The 26,366-nt window shown below is 31.5% G+C and overlaps 1 protein-coding gene across 15 annotated transcripts in view; it reads left to right on the top strand.

Moving 5' to 3' along the window:
* LOC132726843 (dedicator of cytokinesis protein 3-like) overlaps positions 1–26,366 on the top strand; it is a 146,569-nt gene that overhangs the window by 85,888 nt on the left and 34,315 nt on the right. For 13 of the 15 annotated variants that reach the window (XM_060712222.1, XM_060712220.1, XM_060712223.1 and 10 more), the window contains 6 exons: positions 3,285–3,478; positions 4,680–4,758; positions 5,778–5,878; positions 6,746–6,953; positions 7,521–7,609; positions 21,300–21,398. In XM_060712222.1, coding sequence (XP_060568205.1) covers positions 3,285–3,478; positions 4,680–4,758; positions 5,778–5,878; positions 6,746–6,953; positions 7,521–7,609; positions 21,300–21,398 — 770 coding nt within the window. Of the gene's footprint in view, positions 1–548; positions 633–3,284; positions 3,479–4,679; positions 4,759–5,777; positions 5,879–6,745; positions 6,954–7,520; positions 7,610–21,299; positions 21,399–26,366 lie in introns of all 15 variants that reach the window. The other 2 variants (XM_060712232.1, XM_060712231.1) reach the window with 1 other exon arrangement.

Genomic DNA, 26,366 nt, shown 5'->3' with positions numbered 1-26,366 from the left:
TGTATTTAGGGCAATTTTATATATTCATTTTATATATACATTTGTATGTATGTTCTATTTACTATATTGTTGTGGCTTGTATGTATTTCTTTTAATGTATTAATGCACACAATACACACAAAAAGGTCAAATTCATTTATGTCAGTGCATTGAATTTTAGTCATGTTATGAAAACAATCTCACATTTGTTGTCATATGATATCAAATTTTCATTAAACTTGTCCAAAAAATGTTTAAAGCTCACAACAGGCTCATTTTATAAAAAATTCTTGAACTGGTTAAAATAAAATTTTATTTCATATTATATGGCAACTTTAATGTGAGATCTATGTTTTAGCACCTTTTCAGTTGAAAGACATTATGTTCATATGAAGCATGTGAAAATTTAGCTCATTTCCAATTCTTTCAAATTGTATTCTATAAAGCTTCTCTGTGACTAAGAGCAACACTTCATCTTGTCATCTAACAGCTTTCATAATAAGTATAAGATATAGAATATGATAATGTAAGCGTATTGATGTGTTAAAAACACTATTTATTTGAAACAGTGTCATATACGAGATTCGATGGTAAGAGCTAATTCTGACATTAAAAAAATTAAAGAGAAGTTGGACGAGCTACAGAAAGACTTGGTAAGAGTTTTAATGTCTTCATTATAATGAGCTGACCTTCAACCCTGCCATCTATTCCTTTTCTTGTATATCAGACTGGTGTTTCCATTAGTTTAACCCACATCAAAAATTAGCATGTGGGGGGGGGGGGGCAAATGGGCACCTAAGGTCGTCCTCCACCAGTAAAGCTGGAAAGTCACCATATGACCTTTAAAGTGTTGGTGTGGACGCCCACCTTTCTCCCCCACCCCTCCTAAAAGTTCATTTTCCTTGTGCTTTTTTGCTAGCTTCGTAAGTTTAAGACTATATTTAGAATATTTTTGTAGCATTCAGAGGTAGAAAGCCTTTGATACTTTTATCTTCTAATGTCATTGGAAGGTAATACATCAACATGGTATATGTCTAGGAAAAATACAGCATGAAAATGAAAACAACAACAAAAGCCAAGGACAGTACTGTTGATAAACATTTATTTCAGCTGATATGAGTCAAATTTTTGAATCGCCATTTGATGGGAACATATCCTTGGCAGCAGTGGGACTCGAACATTCAACTCCAAAGTATAGTAGAGGCTTACACTCTAACCACAAGGCTTCTTGTTGCGCTTTTAGTTTTTGAGATGACTATGACTATAAGCTTCTGTTTTGTCTTAACTTTTGTTTGCTAGAGTAGAACTGTTTTTCACAAACTTTTGATGAATTTGTATATACATATTAATGGCAAGTGTTATAGCAATGTTCAGTCCGTTTGAAATTTGAAAATTGTATGTTGTTTTTTTTTAAATTGATTTTACAGATGCAACCGTTTTATAGGAAAAAAATGTTTATGTGCAGAATTTAATCAAAAGCTTCTACATGATTTGTCTTAATTGTTTAGAGCAAATTTTAATATTGTAATGCTTTGAATGTTAGTTGATAGTTATTGACCTATGCCCCCAGTATAGTCTCTAAACCTTCTGAATTTGTGTAAATGGATTTGCCAAGCTTTGAATTTGGAACAGTCCATTCAAAGCTATAGGGATTTCAATATCAAAATAGAAAAAAATGAGGAACCAATAGTGAAGCCCCTTGTCAGGCTGCACAGAAATAAATGTTGGTTTGACATGCTGGTTGGAAAAATAGAAATTTCTTAAGTTGCAAAATTGGACAGCTTGTACAATTGTGCAGTCTTACCAGACTATACATGTACATACTGGTGATCTGTGGCTGAGTAGTTAAGTTTGTTGACTTGAAACTAGGGGTGTCATGGCTAGAAAAAATGCCATCCGTTAGAACGGAGACCTAATAACCATGTTAAATGTATAACTGACAATACTAATAAGATCCTTAGATTTTTAACATTAATTTGTTCGTATCTTGTTGTACTCAAAATGATTTTAATACATTTCCGATAAATAGTAACTGTTTTCCGTAAGGGTCGTACCGTACTCGATCAGATCGGAAGAAATACATTGTTGAGTAAAACTAAAATACAAGCAAATTGTCTAATCTTGTTATAAACACTTAGGTAATATTTAGAATTAATTTTAAACATTTTTTGCCTCTATGTCAAAAACTAACCTCGGTTAATATTTAGAATTAATTTTAAACTTTTTTTGCCTCTATGTCAAAAACTAACCTTGGTTATCAGTTATTGAATTTTCTGATGTTTTTTTTAGCTAAAAACCGACCATACCCATTTAAATGGATAAATGTGACACCCCTACTTGAAACCACTTGCCTCTCACCGCTTTAGGTCTGATCTGTGCCAGTGTCTTTGGATTCTTTCATGTGAAAAAGTTATCCAGCTAGCTAAGGGAATGTCAATGGTTTTACTCAGGTGCCTGTTTGAAATAGTGCAAATAGATGCACTTGAGGCCTAAGAGTCCTCCCCCAGTAAAGCTGGAAAGTAGCCAAATGACCTACACTGTGTTAGTGTTATGTAAAACCCAACCAAATAAACAAAAATATACATACTGGTAGCATTGTTTGCTGCTCCCACCCAACCAAATAAACAAAAATATACATACTGGTAGCATTGTTTGCTGCTCCGGTAGCAGTTTTTGCTGCTCAGTTTCTTTGGTAAATTTAATACTTAAAGTCCCTTTAATAAACTAATGGATCATTCCAAATTCAAACCACAGCAAGTTCATTCATTCAAATTCAGTGGGTTTAGTGTATGATGGTATTGTCATGAAAACTATTTCATTTTACAAAATATTTTTCTTATCTTGTGTGAAGAAAGAAGTAATACTATATTCACAGAGACCAAATCTAAAAGTATTAAATTTCAATTATCATTGTACAAAAAATATGTTTTCATCATGTTTTAAAATAGAAGAAAAAATAAGATGAACCAGAAATTTTGGGGTTTATTCTTTGGAGTAATGGTAAATGTTAAGCTTAAAACACAGGTTATGGGCGTGGGACCAAGTCCTACCACCAGGGTACCACTCCCCAGGACCGCTATAGTAGCCAAATATACTAGTTTAAAGTATCAGTAATATATTTTTTTGTTAGAATTGTTTGATTTTTGTATTAACTTATATTTTGAATGGGTTGAAGTATATTTGTGTAGTATAGAGGGTCCTGGGGGGTAATACTCTTGGGGTAGGGCTTAGTCCCATGCCGATGACCCATGGCTTTAAAGAGTGAAGTGTACATTTTCTAAGAGACATTTTTGAAATGTTTACAGGGCTCTATGATTGCGTGTTTAATGGAAATGTTACGTCTGATGGAGAAAGATCATTACGAGGCATTACTTCACGTGTACCATCGTGGACGGGAACTTCACAAATTCCTTATGAACATTATAGAAGTATTCCAAGTACTAGTCGACCCGAAAGTGTTCTCACCAGACTGGACCGTAATGAGAATGGTTACAAATCAGTAAGTTATTTACCTGAACTATAAAACCACCTCTAAATAAATACCACTGAAAGAAACATTTTCATTAATTGCTATTCTTGCATAAAAACTATGCGTGCAGGTAAACATTAATGGAGAGGGAGAAAACATGCATTTATTTAACGCATAAAATCATGTGAGCATGCACCATTATTGCATGTTCTTTAATTTGCATGACACAGGGCACAATGTAAAAATATATTTCTGCAATAGCTGCCTAGTAATTTCATTATCAAAATATAATTGTCCAATGACAACACAATAGCATATGAAACTTTATATGAAAAACAAATACTGAAACATGAAAAATTGTATTGGACGTAACTATACTTTTATTTAAGAATAGTTTTCTTGCAATTGCGTCCACAGAAGCCCTCAGACTTGCCAAATCCCTCAACATGTGGCTTCGGGCTTAAAATTTGTCCATGCGCTTCTGCAGAATGTATATTAACCCTCTATATATCTTACCATTCAGAAATCTTAATGGTGACTAATCATTGTTTAAGTTTAACTAAAAAATTGAATTTAAACTTATGTCACATTTGACCACTAGCTTCCATTTTCCTGTCTTTAAGGACCACCCTTGAATGAAAACATGAACGTCTGGAACAAATTCCTATGTATATATTATTAATAGATATTAAGATTTTAAATATTTTGAAGTCTCTGGATGGTTGCAAGTTTATATAGCGGCTTGGGTAAAATTTTTAACAGCCATTTATATGCAACCATATAACCTGTCAAAAATGTTTGTTACAAAGTGATTATTCTACTTATTTGTTTTCTTTGCTTCAAAGTTCATAACTTTGCAGAAGCCATAGTTTTCTTGAATATCCGACAGTATTACTGTTTACACCAGTGCTAGAAAAACCTGTTATACACCCCTTATGTAAGACAAGTGGTGTGCTTTCCCTCGCATCTTTTATAAATGCATTGCATTCTTAGGATGACGTTGTTTTGCTGATATGAATGAAGTTGATAAGGAAAAAGTGTGACATAAACTTTTTTCTTAATTTCTCTCCAAATATGTGAAAAATATTAAATATGCAAGAAAAGGAATCAAACACCGGCTGTCGATCACAGACAGGAATATCTTGATCTCGAGTATGATCCTTGTAATATATACATGCCATTTTATGTTTTATCTTGCCAAAACCAATATTTTGATATATTTCTATTTCAGTGTGATGTTCACATCAATGGCAGAATTCTCCGAGGCTTTACAAAATAATTTTATAACTGGAGACAAATTTGACCACAGTGTAAGTTTACTGGTCGGGGATCACCAAAACCGGACAACCATCAAACCTGGACGGCCCAGAAAATGCTTAATTTAGTATTTTCTTTGTTCAGTGGTTGTCAGTCACTTTTTTATCAACAATAAATGCATGTTTCTTCTAAAATTAAGTAAATAAATTTATTTCAACCTTCGTAAACGGTAATATTTTAATGTCTATTTCAAGAATGTTGACGTTGAAATTTGGGGGTCAAGAAAGCAATGCCTGACCTCATATACCAGCTATAATCAATTGCAGAGTAAACAGTAGAATATTTAAAACTTCAGCATTTGTTGCTGACACATTGTATATCATGTTAAAAATCAAAAATCAAAACACCCAAGCTTTTATCTGAATCAAATCACGTCATGTATATATCTGTCCGGACACATGGTACTGTAGTGTAGACAATTTAGGTAATTTTGATACCCTCCTTGTCGAGCCTCAGATATAAGTGTCAATGCATTCAGAAATAAACAAACTAGTTTGTTAGTTAGGAGAAGAACCAAGCTGAACTGTGTCAATTTTTTAGGTCTCTGGGTTAAATATGATGAAATCTGTACAGAAAAATGTTCAAAAAGTGTCCGGTTGATGGTCCCCGACCAGTACTTATCAACACTCTGAGCGACTTCATGTATCGCCTGATAATTCTCAGATATTTGATGTTTTTATTCTTTCGTATCTTTAGATTTCTTTCATTCATGTTTGTTTGGGTTCCAACTTGAGATCAATTAAAATGTGGCTAAAAATAGATTTGCCTTGATTTTTAATATCATAGTAAGAATATGTTTTAAGGTTTGTTACAAGAATACTGTTAAAAAAATTGAAAATTACTTGTTATTTATACATGAAGGTTGGTTCGGTGGATTCACCACAGAGACTTAACCTAAAAAATGTTTTGAAATTGGTATAAAAACCAGAAAAACAAACTGATAGAAATTTTTGTTCTTGTTAAAGATATTAATCTACATTATATGATGTAAATTGAAATGTTTTTGTTTCAGTTATGGTCGAGTTATTTCCAGCTAGCCGTGTCATTTATTACACAGCCTAGTCTTCAGTTAGATAGATACTCTGAGGTGAAGGGTCTTAAACTACGTGAAAAGTGAGTTTACAAACTGTATGAAGTTTTCTTTTGTCCAGCTAATGTATGTTATATTTTTTATGTGACACAGCAGAGTCATGCATTGATCTTCAAGAACTGTTCATTATGAATATTAGGGATAAAGAGGTCAAATTTAAGAGCACAGTCCTGTGAGACTGCCCTCACTGGTAGGTTTACCTTTACAACAAATGTATGTACATTTAGATAATTAAGCTAATGTCATGTAACTTAAATAATTAACACTAATAAAGTGTAACTTTTGAAATTAGACAAGAGTGTGACAAGCCATTTAATTTAATTTTTGGAAGTTTCCAAAAGTTAGATGTCCAGAATGATCTGAACAAGTACAAAAGTTATGTCAGATACAGTAATTTCATGAAAATATCAATTGATGCATGTGTACTTTGTGACTAGCCAATTTGGCAATCATTTGAATTTTGGAATTTTCCAAAGATGAGATGTCCTGAATGATTTACAAATGATGTCATACACAGCCAGATGATGCATTTGTAATTTTTAGTATTTGTATTTTGTTAGCTTTGGTCATAGACAAATTGTATCCTTCTTATTGCTTAATGAGGGATCGATTGATTGAGTTCTTAAATAAATTCTTGATTGATTGATTAGTTGAATGGTTGATTGATTGATTGATGGATGGATGGATGGATGGATGAATGGATGGATGGATGGATGGATGGATGTTTTCTTGACAAAACTTTAAAATAATTTTGAAAGTTTTACATAGAAAAATATATTACAAGTTTAGACATTTATAACAGAGTTTTCAGCTGTCCTTTCTATTTGACTATAGAGTTATAGAAGATATTATTATATACAATACATCAATGAATTGATTTTCTGTGACAGATACCAAGATATGCGAGTGTTAATGGGTGTACAGGTTGAGGAGTTGTGGTATGCACTAGGGGCTCACAAGGCTCATTTTATACCTGGAATGATAGGGCCGTTCCTGGAGCTCACACTTGTTCCTGAGGTGGATGTACGCAAGGTCACTTTACCGGTTATATTTGATATGATAGAGTGGGACCAGAAGAAGCATGGCAACTTTAAACAGGTAAAATTTAACATCAGATTGAACATTGAGACATTAAAAAGAAAAGGCCGAGAAATATTATATGGTTAACTTGTAATTATTTGATGAATCCTATAAAACTCTTTATTGTCCCATTGTCTGTTATAATTTGAACAGTTCATTAAAGGAACTCCACTGAGGTATAAAAGCCTAAAAACATAAAATTTGAATTTCTTACATAGATCAGCTAGGGCACTTAAAAAGAAGGATATACAAAAGGTAATAAAGAATATACTAAAGGATAAATTGCAAATTATATTTTTGTACTGCTCTTAGCCCAGTTTGGGCAATTTGGGTTTATTTTTACAATAAGAATACTTATTCTTATAAAATGGAATGATCTGAAATTTTGCACACAAGTTATTCTAGACCTACATCAAATTTAATGTTGAAAATCTATTTCAAGTCCCATCAGTTAAAAAACCTCAGTGGAGTCCCTTTAACATAGTGAAAAGAGATTTTGGGCCATGGCAGAGTGGTTAAGGTTGCTTACTTCAAAGCATGAAAGTCTTGTCAGTCGCCATGTTTTATACAATGTTTTGATTGCAGGTAGAGGCGGCGCTGATAGAAAGATTAGATTATTTTCTCACACAGAAACACACAGGAGATACCCAGTACAAGGATCTATTTAAAAAAATGTAAGTTAATGGGTTTTTTACTCCTTTGTATAAATACAAATTCAGTATGTAAGTACCCTTAAGCCAATTTATTACATTTTGCAACTAGAGCACAAGGTAGGGGGCTTCCGTGGCCGAGTGGTTAAGGTCATTGACTTCAAACCACTTGCCCCTCACCGCTGTGGGTTCGGATCCCTACAGGGACTTTGGATTCTTTCAAGTGAGGAAGCTATCTAGCTAGCTTACAGAACGTCTGTGGTTCTACTCAGGTACCCGTTCGTGCTTGAAATAATGCACGAAAGGGCACCTGAGGTCTTCCTCCACCAGTAAAGCTGGAATGTCGCGATATGACCTATACTGTGTCGATGTGACGTAAAACCCAAAACAAACAAACAAACAAGAGCACAAGGTTTTTGCAATTCTTATTCACAACTGACTTTTTTCCAAGAATGGCACTTGTTACTTCCTGTCTTGGTGCCCTGCTTAAAGGAAATGGTTCAAGGATGTTAAGCTGGGCATCAGTATAATGTGATTGGATGGATCATGGGGTGTCTTGTCAATATTACTACTGCATGATATATCACTGAAGAAGGTTTAAGTTTGAACTTCCATGTAGAAAAAGAGCTGTTTTTTTGTCAATAAGGGAAGTAATTGTATTATTATTAAAGTTATGTATTATTATTAAAGTTATGTATTTGTTACCTCCCTTGCATATTGCAGTTAGAGATATAATTGTAATATTGTCTGCTGTTATATGTAGGTATAATAACTTGATGGACACTATGTGATTCACAGTTCATGGATATAAGGATAAAAGTTAGAGCAAGATTATAAGTTTCATGTTGTTCAAGGCTACTCTATATAGTTTAAGAAGCTCCACTGAGGTCCAAAAGGTTTAAGACATTAAAGTTTTATTGATAAAAACAAAAAATGGAGTGTGTGAATAAATTTTGCATACAAACTATTGGTCCAGACCTATATTAATCATGAAAATTTGTTTCAAATCCTATCGTGTCCAAAAACCTAAGTGAAGTCCCTTAAAAAATAGAGTTAGATTTCCATATTTTTTGTTGTTGTAATTTTGAAAGCATGTCTATCATTGAAAATGCTATATGCTATGCTATTATCTATAATTTAGTTCACTTGACGACCCTAGTCATTTAGCTTTCCCACAAATACTGACCTTTGTTGACAAATATTCAGTGTTATTCATTAAAAACTGAAACAGTCTGTGTCACGTATACATGTGCCTTATTTAAGATAGGATAAATTGAAAATGAAAGTGACATGCTAGGACTAGGAATGTTTTAAATCATTGTTTCATAATAGAACAAAAGTTACACCAGTTTTATTAAATGATGATGTCCTGTATTGTGTATTTCTGCAGAATTTGATTTTATGGTAAACATATTTCGACTTTACACGTCTTCTTCGGTTACAAACAATATACATGTATATGATATAAAATTGAAATGATGTTACGAATGTGTAACAAAAACATTTAAAAAGGCGTCGGTGCAATCAAACTTTGTTAGACAACAAAGCTCTATATCATAAATTGTGAATAAAGGATTTATAAATTCATATTACTTGGAAATACAGTGCTGTTAAATTATATAAAAAAAAAAACCTAAGTACTTAATAATACAAATTAAATTACAAAATTTCCAAAGTGAAAGCTGATTAATAAATTCTTTTTGAATTCATCCAAATTTGGGGGGGGGGGGGGGGTATTCTGCCCAACATCAATTTTACAAATGTATGTGAATTCTCATATTAAGACAACAAATGTTGTACATTTTATTCACAATATTGTCAGTTATGTGTAATGGAGTGACTTTGAGAAGGGATATTGAAATAAGTGCAATGAATCGCATGACCTGGTGTAGAAAATGTTTCAATTTCATTGGGCCTCCATGACTTAGCCACTGACAGTGATTAAGGTTGCTGAAGTAGAACCACTGGTTCCCACACCACTTTGGTTCAAATCCTGCCTTTGGATTCTTTCATGTCAAAAAGTCAGGGTCTGCTTGTGTCTGAAACAATGCACGGAGGTGCACCTGATGTCTTGGTGTTGATGTAACTTAAAACCTTAACAAAAAAAATTTGTTTAGATTTCAAAGATTATTATGGATGCGATTTTTGGAGTTGTAGATTATCTTGTCCCTGTTAAAGAAGTCATTTATTTAGATAGTGCATGCATGAAGTGGTATGTATTGGGCATTGTGCGATGTTGCAAATTGCTAGAAAATCTGCACTTTTATGTTGGATTTGATCACAGAAAGATTATGTGCAGGTTTTTGATGACAAGTGTGCAATTGTTCTAAACACTATTAAGCTGACATCTGCAGTTACCAGTCTTTTGTTCACAAATTGTCAGTGTGAGATAGAATAAGAACATTTCATTTCATAATCCTAAATGTTGGGGAAAAAATTGCATGTAGTTTAATAATTTTAGAAATAGGCATAAAATTTGAGATTTGCATGCATGTAGATTAAAGGGACTCAACTGAGGGTTTTTATAACATGACGGCCATTCGCTGGTCTGAGATATGTGTTCTATTTGATGTTGGTCTGGACAATAACTTATGTGTAAAGTTTCAGAAAATTTGCTTCTCTGTTTTTCCACAAAAATCATTTTACATTGTATTATCTTTTGCATATTTTTCCATTTCAAGTGCCAAAATTCCAAGTTGATCTAATATTTTAAAAATTTTAAAATTTATGTGTTTATGATTTTTATCAGTTTGACCTCCATTAATTTAAGAAATGTGCATAAAGTTTAATTTTATAAAAGGCAGAAAGTTTAATTTCAGAAATGGGCATACAGTTCAATTTTGGACATTTGCATATAGCTTATTTCATTAATGTCAAATTGTTAAAAAGTTTTACTTTTGGAAATGGTGAAATAGTTTAATTTTGAAAATAGCAAATAGGAAATAATTTTGGAAATGTTGATATCAGAAATTGTTGTATGGTTTTATATCAGATGTGCACATAATAAGTAGGATAGTTTCACAGAAGAGGATGCATAGATTTACCATATGAGCCGCGTCACGACAAAACCAACATAATGGGTTTGCGACCAGCATGGATCCAGACCAGCCTGCGCATCCGCACAGTCTGATCAGGATCCATGCTGTTCGCTTACCAACTCTATTACAAGTAGAGAAACTGATAGCGAACAGCATGGATCCTGATCAGACTGCCCGGATGCGCAGGCTGGTCTGAATCCATGCTGGTCGCAAACCCATTATGTTGGTTTTGTCATGACACAGCTCATATATTTAAACAAAAGTTAGGCATGGATCACTGACATTTGCAGAAAAATCTGGAAAAAAAATTGTGACAACATTACATTAAACACGACCAAATTAAATAATAAATTTTTATTTTATACTTAATTGAATTTTAAGAAAATAAATTGAATTTTAAGAAAAGACTTTAAAGTTTTTAAAAGGAGCTGTTTTCATTTTTTTTAAAACTACATTAGAAATCATACATTAAAATTTTATTAAAATTATCACGATAATTTTTTATCACGGATAAATTGGTAATTATCATAACTTGAAAATAACCACTTTTTAACATGTTTAACTTTTTAAACAATTTTTTTTTCATCATTTTCTTTTTAGATTTTAAAGGTATTATGAATTTCAATCCTGAGACGCTACTTAAATCGCGTCAGCTTTTTCATAACACGGTTGTCGTGGTAACACGATCCTTTCTATATCATTGAACAGTATTGTCATTTAGCTTTTCTAATTGTTTACTTCTTATAATACCCGTGTAAATTTGTCAAAATGATTACCGTGACAACGTCTTAACTCTTACGAACAGTTGATATTATCTCTATAGAACTTGGGGTTGATTACCCGTTGAGTTTGTTTGAAATGTGTGGCACTAAGGGACGCTCGTAATCAGTTTAGAAAACATCGAGGGGAGATATGACATTGGATTATTTAATCGCGGAAAAGAAATTTAAATGGATAAAATTTTGTGGTCATAATTGTTATGACATTCAAATCTTGCAAAGAATTTTAAGTGAAACAAATTAGTGAAATGATTGAGAAAGAGAAATTAATTTAGTACAAGGATAAATGTGTCAAATTATGTCAAAGTTGAAAGCATAAAGTTAAAGGGTTTATTCTTTCCATGTCATATTTGGAGATGTTTAATTTGAAGGCAGAAGCGCACATGGTGGAAATGACTTTTTTTCAAACTTCATAAAAGGAACTTAGAATTTTTATCTCATACTGGATTAACTTAACAGATAATACTTCTCTTTCAATTAACTATTTATAAGAATTCCAAGGTGATCTTGCTATTGACATTATTAAAGTGTTCATTAATTTAACAGAGTTGTTTGTTTAGACTGTTAGTGAATTTCGTGCAAATCTGTGGTGGTTCTATTCTGGAAATTTCATTTCTTGGAGTATCTATTTAGAAACTTTGGACAATTACTGTCAGTCAGTGAGAATTATAAATCAGTTCCCACTCATTAATGGTAGGAGTTTTGCTGATTAAGAAAAAGAAAGTTTGAAGAAATAATTGAAGACATGTTAAGATAAGATTGGAAATAAAAATGTCATAGAGAAAAAGTGATTTTTTTTTCTGCAAAAGAAACATAGTTTTCTGGATCATGCCTGATTTATAAGGGAAAAAAAAGACCACTGAAATTGACATAAATGATAAAAAAAATATAGATACCATTTATAAAATTGCTAATAATAGACAACCTTGACTGAAATGTGAAGAAGAAAAAATACTGAAGGAGAATTTGAATTTTCCTTTTCGCAAAAATTAGTCAGGAATGTGAAAAAAGAAATGTGATTCAGACATATAATGATGAAATAAAATGGTGAAATTAAAGAGTTTACAGTACAGGAGACAGTCTACTATATTTTGTCCGTCTGAATGTAAATGTTCAAAATGTCAGGCCCAGGACAAGAAGTTACGACGAAGATCTGACAGCAGGTAAAATATATAAAGAAACTTTTTAATTATTATACTATTATTTAATTGGATATTCTGGGGCATAATGGGCCTTTAAGAAAAAGATTTACACTCAAATAATTTTCTGATTGGTCACCTCTTTCAATGCATTATAGAATGTCTTTTTCAGTTTTTCTTCACCAGTTACCCATCAGTTATAGTAAATTGATAATAAAAAATGCTCAGCTTCAAAGTCAAGACTGGTTTTTGTTTATTATATGATGTCAGACATCTATTTCTGGATGTAGAAAATGGCACCATGCCGGAAATTACTGTGAAAAAAAAAAGCATAATCAGACCAGATGGGATATTTTAACCTGAAATCTATTATCTGACAATTATTAATCTATTTAAGCAGAAACAGGTGGCTTATTCTTTTATTTATTAGGTTGATAAAAAATTTATACTTCCAAGGGGAATAATTTTATTGCAAAAAATACTTTGGTTACTTCCCTTTATAATATTTAGTATAATTATGCATACTGCTTATACAATATAATACAATGTATAATTCTAAGGTAATAATTCTTTAAAACATGGCCGAGTGGTTTAAGCGTTGGACTAGTAATCTAATGATTGCTAGCCGCACAAGTTCAAACCCCGTCAGGGGCAAGTCGTTGTTTCCTTGAACACTAATCGCTCAGTACTGGTTGATTCCAGGAACGGATTCAAAAGTGTCTATAATCTTATAGCTTCCTACACAAACTTCAAACAAATTCTGTATAAACCAGTTCTTAAAAACAGTAATGATATTCTCCCTTATTGCTGCATTTATATAAAGTATAGATTTTGTTATCTTTTTATATAAAAAGAATGAAAATTGTATTGCAGTCAAGAGTACACTTTTCTTGATAAAAAACTCTGCAGGTTATTAGTTGCATAAAAAGTACAATCAAACTAGGGAAAAAAATCGTTTTTGCACCGACCTTGAGAAAACAAGTGCATGTAGGACATTAAAGGCAGTCTTCCTCACACTTAATGCATGTAATATGATATCGTAGAGGAGAAAAAGAAGCAGTTGGAGAGTTTGAAGTACTTGTGCATGGCGTGGTTATTGTAATTTATGCCCACTTGAAGAAAATGCACACCATGATATTTATACTACTTCCTGTCTACAGGTCTAGAGCCTGTTGATGTATATTAAAGACCCATCAAGACCTGTTTATGATGTTATAGTTCGGCTTAGATATTTCATAAATTAAATATACACATTTTGTTTTTCTGCTTCACAATTAGTTAAGTCTTTGTAAGGGTTTGCAATATATTGAGTGATGCCAGGTCTTTTGTTATGTAAGTAGGGTTATATAGTACAAGCTATAGAAAGATATGTTAAAGAAGTATACCAAAAAGTTGTCATGTTGTCCATATAGACATATTGAAATCCCTTGACTTTGACTTCTGTGATTACCTAGAAATAGTGCCAGCTCTGACTGCAGTGGTTGCAAGAGAATAACGTAATTTACTGGAATCGAAAAAAAAAATTACTTGTTGTAATGCACCATTTGCCGTAAGTACCTAACTTTAACTCACACTGCCTGTTCAATTGTTTAGGATGTAGTTATGTTAGTATGATTTTTTTTGTCCTGTTCAGTTTGTCAAAATTGGATTGTGGTGGGACTTTAAAACTCAACCATTTTGTTTTGTTGACATCAATGTTGTTGTATTACAAATCCACTCAAGTCTTAAGTACTGTTCCAAGGTCTGCCCTGTCAAAGAACCATTTCTTGTTGACAGCATGCATGTATCACCAATGTTGACAGCTAGACAGAGCAGATATATTCCTCTTAAAATGCCATTGGAGGCATTTGTTGTTTTCTATATAAGAACCAGTTCTTATATTTTTTTCTACCAGGAGAACCTGCCATTGTGCAACAATTTTGAATAATAATGTTTTCCATATATATCATAGTTTTTATATACATGTTTATCCGAAGAGTGACAGGAAAACTTTATATTTAACCCTTATTGTGCTGAATTTCTTGAAAGGGCTGTTTAATTTCCATTTTGGAACTATCCGTTATCAATTTAGAGGGGAAAAAAAGTGAAAAATCGGTGACGCAGTAGTACAAAGCATGGTTGCACTGCATCGAAAGAATCTTCATTACTGTGAAATCATTAACTTATTATATAGTAATTGATAACATTTGTTACTTTGAAGAAATAGAGATATTTTGTTTATCCTTAAAAATCATATGCGAAAAAATGTTTAAAATAAATTATTCCTGATGAAGAGCATAATTTACATGCTATGTATTATGACAGGTCTTTTGAGATTTTATTTTAGTGCCAGTAGTTTAATGTAATGTTTTATTTTAGTGAGACAAATTTCTCCTGCTGACATCGCAATGTTACGACACTAGACACTATCGGTACATCTGTATAGAAATTTCCATAATTTTATGAATCATGAATGTGTCATTTTGTTTTAGAGGAGCAGTTATCTATGATATTAATCGGATGATTTCTAGGGTCGGGAGCCCGTTAGACTGTTCTGGCATGAGCGTATGATTTTCGGGTCTGGCGTGACACTTACCACTTCAAAATTTGATGTTATTAATATATACATGTAATCATTCTGGTTTGTACTGATACATATAAAAAACAAGGATTTAATAAGCTGAAACCTTTAGAAATTACATGTAAAGTAGATGTAAATTAGACAAAAAGCTTTTTACAACCTTCTTTTTATATACAATACATGTACATTTTAGCTGATTTTTGTGTACCGTGCAGTGAGTTTATAACAACTTTCTGCATATTGCATTTTTTGCAGTTTCAAAGAAATAAATCAAAAGATGTGTAACTGATTATCAAGAAAAAGTCCCTAAATAAGAATAAAAGAACTTCAGGCCTCAAGGTTATAAAAAAAATCTGACTGATCAAATACCTGAGCTTAGAAAATTTCTTTGAGAAAAATTTGAACAAAATTTAAGCAAAATTCACAAACTTTAAATAAGATATTAAACAAAACAACAATACACTTTTAACACAGTATTTGGATTGTACAACAATAATAAAAAAAAGCAAATTTTCAAACCAAATTTAAGCAAAATTTCAATTATAATTTAAATAAGATATCAACAGCATTTGGACTGGACCAACAGCAACAGCATTTGGACTGGACAATAAAACTTTAAGCAACAACAACAGCATTAGGACCAGAAACAACATTTGTATGAGAATTAAATTATTTTAGTCTTTAATTGTCCTACTTTATGTGTCAAAAGCTATAATAAACTTAAACCATGACTATTATGACCCATTTTGATATTAATTGGTACATAAATTGCAACTATTTTTCTGAAAGATCTAAAGGAAATGATAAAAAAGGCAACACATAAAGAAAATATTTCCCACTGATTATCCATACAGATAATCTAGTGATAATCTATTTTCCCTAGTGAGAATGGAATGGATTCTTAATTGTTTGTTAGACAGTCTGAGGCTGTTCTAACAGTGTTATAACAAAGATGGTGAAAGATCTCAGCATGTATGAAATAACAATGTAGTATGATAATTCTGATAACAATCAGTGTTATACTGATAAGAAAAAAGAATTGTTTAGCGCTTTTTTTTGTATGTGTGAAGACTTCAGGTCATTTGTAAAAATTGCTGGGAATTTTGTTATTCTTTTTTTTTTGGAAGGGGGGGGGGGGGGGGGGAATATGAACTTGGGTAGGTTGAGGATACAAATGCAAAGCTATAAAGGACCTCCATTGAGGTCCAAAAAAATATGAAATTTAAAATTTACATTAATAAAATGGGCACTGAAAACAGAAAAAAAATCAAAAGATACTGAAAAAATATACTCCGCTTTAAATTAAAAATTGTTTTTTATGTGTGATTCTTGTTTCATTTGAGTAAAAAGCATTTAAACACTTCAAGTTTTGGGTTATTTTGCAAAATTTAAATGATTATTCAGAAAAAATGATCTGAAATTTTGCATACAAGTTATTGGCCCATGGTACTCAAATTTGGAAAAAATATTTCCAGTCCCATCATCTCCAAAAACCTCAACGATGTCCCTTTAAGACACTTACACAAAATGAAGAAATATATTTATTGAACATTGTGAAATAATTATGAGAAAATAGTTTTTTTGAATTTTTTTATTTGATACAAAGTTTTTTATTTTTGTTAACATTTGTATTGAAAATATTTTGGGGAACAAATTATCGTGTCTAAATTGATATTTCTCTGTGCACGATGTAGATAAGAAGAATTTTAATTAAAATCTTCAGGAATAATTAGTGACTATTTTAGATTCCATCTTTTGAATCTAATTTAAATTCTTAATAAATTGAATTTGTAAGAATACTAAGATTAATTCTTAGAGTCAATTTAATTAAAAACGCATTGTCACTGGTGTTGTCCTGTAATATTAAAAGAAACTTCTTACTAATGATTATGCGTGTAGTTTATAAATAGGAAATGTCGGCATGTGGCATGGTTAATGCGTTGTGGACTAGTAATCCCTAAGGATCGCAAACTGCATAGGTTCAATCCCTAGTCAGGAACAAACAATTGTTTCCTTGTGCAAGAAATTTAACACTCATTGCTCAGTACTCGTTGGTTCCAGGAACATATTTGAGATGATATATAACATAATTATGTGTCTATAAACTTCTAGCTTCTGTCAGAATACAATTAAAGTAAAATAAATTCTGTACAAACTGAATAGGAATTCAGGACAAAATGGTTTTGGACCAATTTGTACTGAAGTCCTTTTGGCGTAAAAGTACTGGCTAAGTTAAATATTACAGTTTTTTTACCTTGTTAAATGACAACATTAAAGCTTGATGTTCAGACACAATTATTATATTAATTGAAAGTCTTATTAAATTCAAGGGTCATTCCGATGACATTTGTTGGTCTGAATTTCATTTCATTTATAAATCAATTAGGTGTCATTTCATTTCAATTTCAGGAAATTTGGTTGATTTGTTAAATTTCATATTCAAAATTTGTGATATATTTCATAAGATATATTTCATAACTTCATTTCATTTGCAAATCAGGTATATTTTTCCCCTTTCATTCCATTAGCAAATTCAGATTAGGTTTTACTGAAGTCCTTTGCTACAACAACTGATACAACTATTTCTTAATTCATTTCAACAGCAAATTGGACTGATTTCACCACATTGTTTCATTTCATTTGCAAAATTGGGTAGATTTCATCACCTTTTAGAAATAAGAAAATCATATCTTATTTGGCAAATTAGACTTAATTTTAATGTCACCTGTGGTCATTTGTTATAATAAAAGACACATAAAAGTGGACCTTTGAGTGCTGTAAATTGGTTAATAACAGCCTGTACGAAAATTCTGAGCCAATTCTGTACAGACTCTGTACCAACTCTGGTTGTTATAGAGGCAGATTTTCATTTTTCTGTACAGAGTTGACACCGACACAGAATTGGACACAGAATCCGCCTAGGAAATAGGTGATTTTCTGTGCAGAATTAAACAGAATCAAAAATTTTTCTGTACAGAAAAATTTTCATACAGATATTTTGCTCTTAGTTATTTATAAAAGACAGAATTTCACTACTTAGAAAAAAAATTGAGGCAGAATTTACATTAACACACAGAATTTTAACACTTAGATAAATCTTGAGACAGAATTTACTTTTCTAGCCAGAATTTCACTCTTGAGTTAATCTCAGAGTAGTAGAATATTCTGTAATATCAGGTGTAACCCCCATGTAACCCCTGTTGGTCAATTCAAATCTCTCAGGCTGCCACGTGAGAAGTTTTATTACCCAAAGTGTCTTCATATTGGCAAAGATTATGTTTTGTTTAGTTTATTTTTCTAATGATAAGTTAACAAGTTAGTTGTTGTGAAGAGAAATCATGTAGAGGCTTGAAATTCTCAGATTTTAAGGGGCCAAAGAGGAATTATGATGGAATTATAAAACCAGAGGTAAGATTTTGCAATGTTTTCTTTGAATTTTTTGGTATAATTTCCACTATAGATAATAGAAATTATTTATACATCTTTTAATAGTCTATGGATTATCTATATTAGTTGATTTTACTATGATTTGAGACAGACCACTATTGTCTAATGAGTATAAATGCACTGAGGTCAAAGCTGGGACAGTGAAATTGAAGTTCATAAATTGCTTTTTGATAGGTCAAGATCTATTTTTTTAAATTTCATATCTTGCTCTTTTATGGCTATTCTATTCATTTAGCTTATATTAATCAATTCAAAACTCCCGGCAATTGTGTTACTATTTTAAGTTATGTTGCAATTTACATGTGTTAGATTTGTAACACAAGCTTTGGTCAGGGATGATATTATGTAAACAGTTTTGCTAGTCAGTGACTTTGATGTTACTCAAGGTGCTATATCAGTGCTATACAAAAAATAGGGATACAATTGTAACTGTTTTATATACACATTGAAATATTTCACAAATTATGCATATCATTTAATAATAGAATGAACATTATTCAAATTCCTTTTTTTTTACTCTTTAGATTATGTCAGGATGTGTGGTGCAAAGACAGAGACAAGCCAATTCCTGATGACAGCGCCCTCAACAAGGCTATTACTCATTGGATAGACTACTCCAGGAAAGAAATGAATAAAAATTGTTAATTGAAATTAATAAATAAGAAATGTTCAAAAGGAAATTGATTTTGTTTTTAGCCAAAAAAGAAAATCTGTACAGAATATTTTCTGTACAGAATTTTTTCTGTGCAGAATTCCCTTTCAGATATTTTCTATGGACAGGGTTAATTCTGTACAGAATATGAAGAAGCCCAGATTTTTTTCTGCCCAGATTTTTTTTCTGCCCAGAATTTTTTTTTCTGCCCAGATTTTTTTCTGCCCAGAAAATATTCGGCTTAATTTAAATATTTCAGAAAAAATCTGTACAGATTTTGTTCTTTATCCTTATTGCTAAAATCTATTAATAGAATTCTGGTTCAACTTTGTTTCATTTAACCAGATTTTTTTCTGTACAGACTCTGTACAGAGTTTTCTAAATAAAGTCTGTACAGATTCTGTCTGCATTCTGCCCAGACTTTTTCGTACAGGAGAGAAATAAGTGCTGTAGGCACTTTTTGTTTTAGCAAAAAAAATTTCACAATTTTCCCCAAGCTTCCTTTCTGATGGTGTTAATGCCTTGCTATATTGGTGTTATTGTTGTTTGTTATACCTGGAGGCTGTTCCTGACTTGATGTAAACATTGAGGGTGATTGTTGCTTTAGAGGAAGTAAGAAAACAGAGATACTGGTGTTTTTTGTTGTATTTGTTGTGTTGATTCTCTATAGAAGAACAAAGTGGAAGTTATAGTGGATTATGGATTAAATTTACTGTGGTCCATTCAGAAGGGAATTTTAAATGTTAATTTAATTTTATGTTCATAAAAATTTGATGAGTTGGTCCAAGCTGGCTCAGAAATATAAAATTTGAAGTGAAATGATAATTTAATTTTATGTTCATGAAAGTTGTGAAGAATTGGTCGGTCAGTTGGTTTCATCATTTTTGTGAGAAATACTGACCAATGTGTCCTCTTAAAATTGATTGACCTCTGTTTGTTTGAAAAACTCTAGGTCTACAAAATTGGCCGGATCATTTGGACTTTGGATTAAATAGATATGTAAAATTTAGAAAATAGTATCAGTATATGTTGACCACATCAATGTCCTGTTTGGAGTTTTAATATGAATTGATCACAAATTGAAGTTCACATTATAGCAACATTGTGTAATTTTTATAAAGATTAAAAGTGTTGTTTACCATCAGTCCTGGAGAAAAAGAAATTGTGTTGACTTCACTTACTCTGGCTGAGGTTAATATTTGTCAGAATTTATTGATGCCAAGATGCCATAAATTTTAAAAGATGGCGGATTGGATTGGTTAAAAGTGCGGAGAGATAGTAAAAGCAGAAAAGAAGAGCTGGATAGCTTTCAGTTGGTATTGGAATTAAGGTGTAGCAAGTACTAAATGCATCAGTTATTTTTCGTACAAAAAGACAAGATAAGCTAGTAAAAATTGATGCAAAGTTAATTTAGGCTGGTAAAAACAACCGCTCTGTGCATGGAATGTATTAAAAAATAAGCGATTATTTGATTGACAGTGATTTGTGGAACATTGTTTTATTAATTGATTTATTTTTGTGCAAAAGTGAATAAATTGCTGGCAGATGTTGGAGATTATTGGAGACAGATTGTGGGGATAAACGGAATATCTGACACATATGTGCAAATAAATCTGCATGAAATGATGCAAATAATTATTAATGCGCAGTGTTGAAATTATTTCTAAGAAAATTTTGAGAAAAAAAAAACAAACAAAAAAAACTATGTGTTCGATTTTGAGTGAAAATTTTAATGTGAAATAGAAAAAAAAGGATGTTAATGAGTTAATGGAACAGATTAATGAAACAAGATATTGTCTCAGTAACAAAGACTGCATGTGGACAATTCAAATATTATGAATATTTTTAGTGAATATTTGATGTGATATTGATTAACGAATAGTGAAAAAAAAACTTATATCAATCAATATGATATAATGATTAACTGAAAGAAAATCTTGGGACGAACAAAGATTCTAAACAATTTTTATTAACAATGTAAAGAATAGAGACAGTGGTACAATAATAACCACAAAAGAGTTTTAAGATTAAAAAAAATATATCGAAAATTTGTAAAAATCTGTGATGAATTAATTGAGAACAATGAAATTTTTCTCCAGATTGTTGGAAAGAGTACATTCGGAGCCTGCCCTTCATGAAAACGGGACGCAGTTCATCATCTCAGTAACACACCTTCTCGAGAGGCTGCTTGATTACAGGTGAGTTCTTTATATACACAAAACCTTTGTTTAAAGACCACTTAAAAGTATGTAAACATAGAAAATATTTTTTTTTTTAAGGCCAACATATTGATTTCCCATTTTGAGTAAAATTATTGAGAATATGTGTAATTTTCTATTTTGATTAAAATTATAATATAATATATAATTTTCAATTACAAAAATAACCCCTGTCAACAAAATAGTGATATTGTTACCTGAAGAAAAAAACGAAAAAATGTGTGTGTGCACTAGTCTATGATAAATTAACCTCAAGTCCCCTATGGGTGCACTGAGGACAGGTGTTGGTGGTGTTGGTAGTTTTCACTCCGGAACATGGCTGTAAGCCACATTGAATTTACCAGAGCACAGTTCAGCCACCGCATTGTTCCTGGGTAGACTGTCAAGCACTTTACCCATACTAGGTACAGTGTGAATGACTGTAGAAAGGGTTTCATGATCAATATAATCAATACAAAACTGCGCTGTTCGGGAATCTAACTTGCTTCACTCAATTCACAGTCCAACGCTCTACCAACTGGCTAAGAGGACAGATGGTGATATTATCAAAATATATATTTATTGCCTGTTTCTGCACAGTGCCAGGTAAATTTGAAGGCATTATTCTTGTACCTTTAACCAAAATATTAATAGAATCTCTAACTCTCACTACTGTTCAGGATCGGGGGCTCTCACTACTGTTCAGGATCGTGGGGGGGGGGGAAGATGGGGGTTGGTAGAAGCAGAATCTTTTAGTGTGTTTTTTTTTTTTTACCATCTATAGATTTTGCCTGGCAGTGACTTTACAAGGGTTTTAAAAAATTCAGCAGTCATATTGTGCCGTAATACCATAAGTGGGTAGGGGTCAGGAGATAATTAAGAATGACTGGAGAATTACTTTGCTGTGTTTGCTACTTCACAAAAAAAACAAAAAAACATCTTAAACTTAAATATTGAGAAAAAAATTGACACCACTAAACAATTTTCAAAAGTAAAAAATTGATGGACCAAAAAAACATCTTTACATCTTAAAGATATATGTTATGAAGGATTTAAAATATGATTAAAGGAAACTACCATATGAAAAATTGTTTGTGATTTCTTACGTAATTGAAATGTTGATTGTGATTTATAAGGTAATTGTAGCTCTCTCATCCATCAACCTTGCTAAGATATAATTGACAATGAATTTGAGATTTCTGGGTAGTCAAAGGAAAAACAGAACTGCTCAATAAATGGCTTACATTCCTAAGAATTTCCCTTGAGGAAGTTTTTAATTAAAATATGTCAAGGGTAATTTCTTGAACTTATTTATTGGTCTCTGATAAGATAGAATGAGGAAAAATCTCTTGAAAGTTTCCATGAATAAAGGAGATAAAAGGAGATTAAAATTGACCATTTTCCTGTGTAGTTTGTCTTAAATGTTTTGAATTTTGGGGTATTTAAAACTGGGATTTCTAGATGATTATTTTTCAATACAGCAGTATATATTGGTCAGAATGTGCATGTAACAGACTTTGGGACTTTACTGGCATATTGTAACTTGCCAAAGCTATTCATTATGTTTTAAATTAATCATAATGCAAATGAATAACAATAAATTTGACTTCACATAAATTATGATCTTTAATTGAAAAAAATGTTATAAATTATTTAACGTTTGTCTGCATGCCATCAATAAAAATAATAATTTATCTTTGGAAAACAACATCAACAAACTTTGGATGTGGGTTGGGGGGACTGTGGGTGGATTATTTTCTGTGACAGTTGATTCTGACATTGAGACTTATGGTCATTTGTCTCATATTAGTCTGTCACTTGCCAAGAAGTCGGTAAATACTTGTTAGTTATCCAGGTTAACTGGTTATGTGCATCTACCGCCCCATAAGTGGAAGTTTGGGAGTCATTTACTCCTGATTTCGACTTGTGACTACCTGTATAATGTGATTTCCAATGTTAGACATTTTGCAGTCTCTGACTTCCAAATTTTGGGATATGAATGGAAACCTTGCCGCCCCTGAGATATGACCACAAACATGTGTTAAAATAGTTGTAGAACCGGAAACAAACAAAAAACAAACAAACCACCTCTGTTTAAACTATTTAGAAACAAAGAGCATCAAACTTATTAAATAACAAAGAGCATCAATGTAAAATTTCCAATTAGACCCCAACGTTGTAAAACAAAATGCAATAATACTTAGTGAGCGTCAAAATCTTAAGTAGCACAGGAGGTCCTGCCAATAAAAGTTGAAATCTATCTTTTTTCATTTTGTTCTTGAATTGAATGGATGTGAAAAATGGTGGGAAAATGTACTTCCAGGTGCTTCAGATACTAGAGTGAAAAAAAAGTACATCGGAAAAGTAATTATATGTTGGAAGAAATGATGTTTAAAGTAATAGTTCCTCTTTGAAGTGAAATGTCATAAAAAATGTCTCAATTAGTTAAGCAGATCTATCAAAATTCTTAGTTTGTTTTTATATTAATTTTCCACCCAATTAAAAAAGCTAAACTGATAAATGAATTATAGAGAAAACTATAAAATTTATTTTTTTGTTGGAAATGAATTTGCCATATTTACCAAACAAATTTTAGTGATTAGCCTTTGCCCAAATTCCAAAGGAAGACTTCAGGTGCCCTTCCGTGCATTATTTCAGGCACGAACGGGAACCTGAGTAGAACCACTGACGTTCTGTAAGCTAGCTGGATAGCTTCCTCACATGAAAGAATCTAAAGTCCCTATTGGGATTCGAACCCACAGCAGTGAGGGGCAAGTTGTTTGAAGTCAATGACCTTAACCACTCAGCCACGTGTGTAAAGTTATATATCTGATACAAAATATATTGTTGTGATTTTAAAAAAGAACACTGCCAAAATGCTTGTATGAAATACATATGGTAATTAATTGCCTTAAAGCCAGTGGCCCATGCATAAAATCATTGCCAAACGGATAAAACCCTACTTAAAATAGCGAAATAATATTTTGTTCCAGAACATTTTATTCTGTCTATGTACACTATTCATGTATATTAAATAACAGAAACATTCTATGCTACAACTTTTTCAGGAGTCAACCATATAATAATGGAACCAATATAATTTTACTGTTGATAAATGTTACAAAAGTATTTCAAAAGATATAGATTTATAGTCTTTAAATGTTAAGAGTGCAAGCACAAATTTAGAAATGCTAGTGTAAAGGGTGAGAAAAATGGTATTCCAAGGCTCTCGGGTCAGTCTGAACTTTTTTCCTCACCTTGTAAACAATAGGGAGTACCTGACAAGACTCACATCAAAATCCCTTTACATAAACAATGGACTAATCCATATTGAAAGAAAGACAAGTCCATTACACAAATTCAGGGTGGTTAGGATTGTAAACAAAAAGAATGATGGAAATAAATTGCTAGATTTAGCTCAGATTATCTTCTACAATAAAGGCTTTTGTTGAAATAAAAATAATGTTTTTTTTGGAAATAATAATAAGACTTTTTAGCTCGACTTTTTTTTTTTTTAATATATATATATTTTCTTCTGTAATATAAAATTATAGAAAGGAAAACATAACTTTTTTCCTTAAGATTTGTTTTAACCGTTTATTTGTTTGCTTTTAGAAAAAGTAAAAAATGTGGAGCGTTGCGGTGGCTCTTGTTTGGAAATAAAAATAAGATCAGATAAGCACACTTGCCTGGACTCTTGTTTGTTTATTTTCAATATATAAAGGAAATGCTGAAGGGCGATTGGATCATATCTGATGACACAGCATTGTCCAGTTTTATGTACATTACATATTCAGTTATTTACTTTTAATGTTTATAATCCTTTAAACTTTTCAAACACCATCCTCCTGTTACATGTTTACTTTATCACCTTGATTACATATTTACCTGCAAACAAAGTATACAATAAACTATATAACACATTGTGATAATGTAATATTAAGTTTTGACACTTGGATGTTAGATACATTGACCATAAAATTGACCCATCCTTCTCCCCAAAATTTATTACTTTTCTCAGGGTAAATGATGTTCAACAGCTTTGTTACATAGTTAAGCTCAATGATGGTTTTCCATATGGATTTTGACTAAAATTTGTCTGTAGCTTGATTGCCCCAATAGAAAATTGCCCTGTAACTTAAATATAAATGTACTGGATTATGATACTAGAATTTAGATATCAAAGTACTAAAATTTAGATATCAAAGTACTAAAATATAGATATCAAAGTACTAAAATATAGATATCAAAGTACAATAATTTAGATATCAAAGTACTAAAATATAGATATCAAAGTACTAAAATTTAGATATCAAAGTACTAAAATTTAGATATCAAAGTACTAAAATATAGATATCAAAGTACAAAAATTTAGATATCAAAGTACTAAAATTTAGATATCAAAGTACTAAAATGAGAAATCAAAAAACTGAAATTTATGTTTCAGGATATAACAAACTTTTATTTAAAAAAAGTAATAAAAAATAGTACGCAAATTGCAGTATTAAAAATTTGATTCAAAATAAAGTAATCTAAGTACTGATATTTAGATATCACAATTTGGGTCTCAAAATATACAAAAAGTTAGATATCAAAAACCTGATATTTTGATATCATAATTTAAACTTTGTTAAAATGTGAAAATTTATGAAAATGTGAAGATATTTGGAGGTGTTTTTTTATCTTTAACCTCTCTCGATCAAAATATCTTCATTTAAATAGAAGTAGATCTCAGTGAAAAAAGTCTGAAAAAAGAATGGAACAAACACAAAGAAAAACTCTTCATACTTCATACCAAAAAAAAAAAATCCAAACATTTATCTCTGAAACAGATAATTGGCAGATTATCTGGGAGTTTTGAAACAATTTGAACCCAATTTTTTCTGTAATTGAGTGATTTTCCGAAAGAAATGAGAATTTTACAGTTAAGTTGCCTTGTTAGCAAGGAATTTCGGAAGTTTTTTTCTC

The sequence above is a fragment of the Ruditapes philippinarum genome, unplaced genomic scaffold (assembly GCF_026571515.1).
Source record: "Ruditapes philippinarum isolate M1 unplaced genomic scaffold, ASM2657151v2 ctg651_1_1_1_1, whole genome shotgun sequence".
Classification (NCBI taxonomy): Eukaryota; Metazoa; Mollusca; class Bivalvia; order Venerida; family Veneridae; genus Ruditapes; species Ruditapes philippinarum.
The sequence above is the reverse complement of the archived record's forward strand: the minus strand, read 5'-3'. Positions and strand labels throughout refer to the sequence as shown.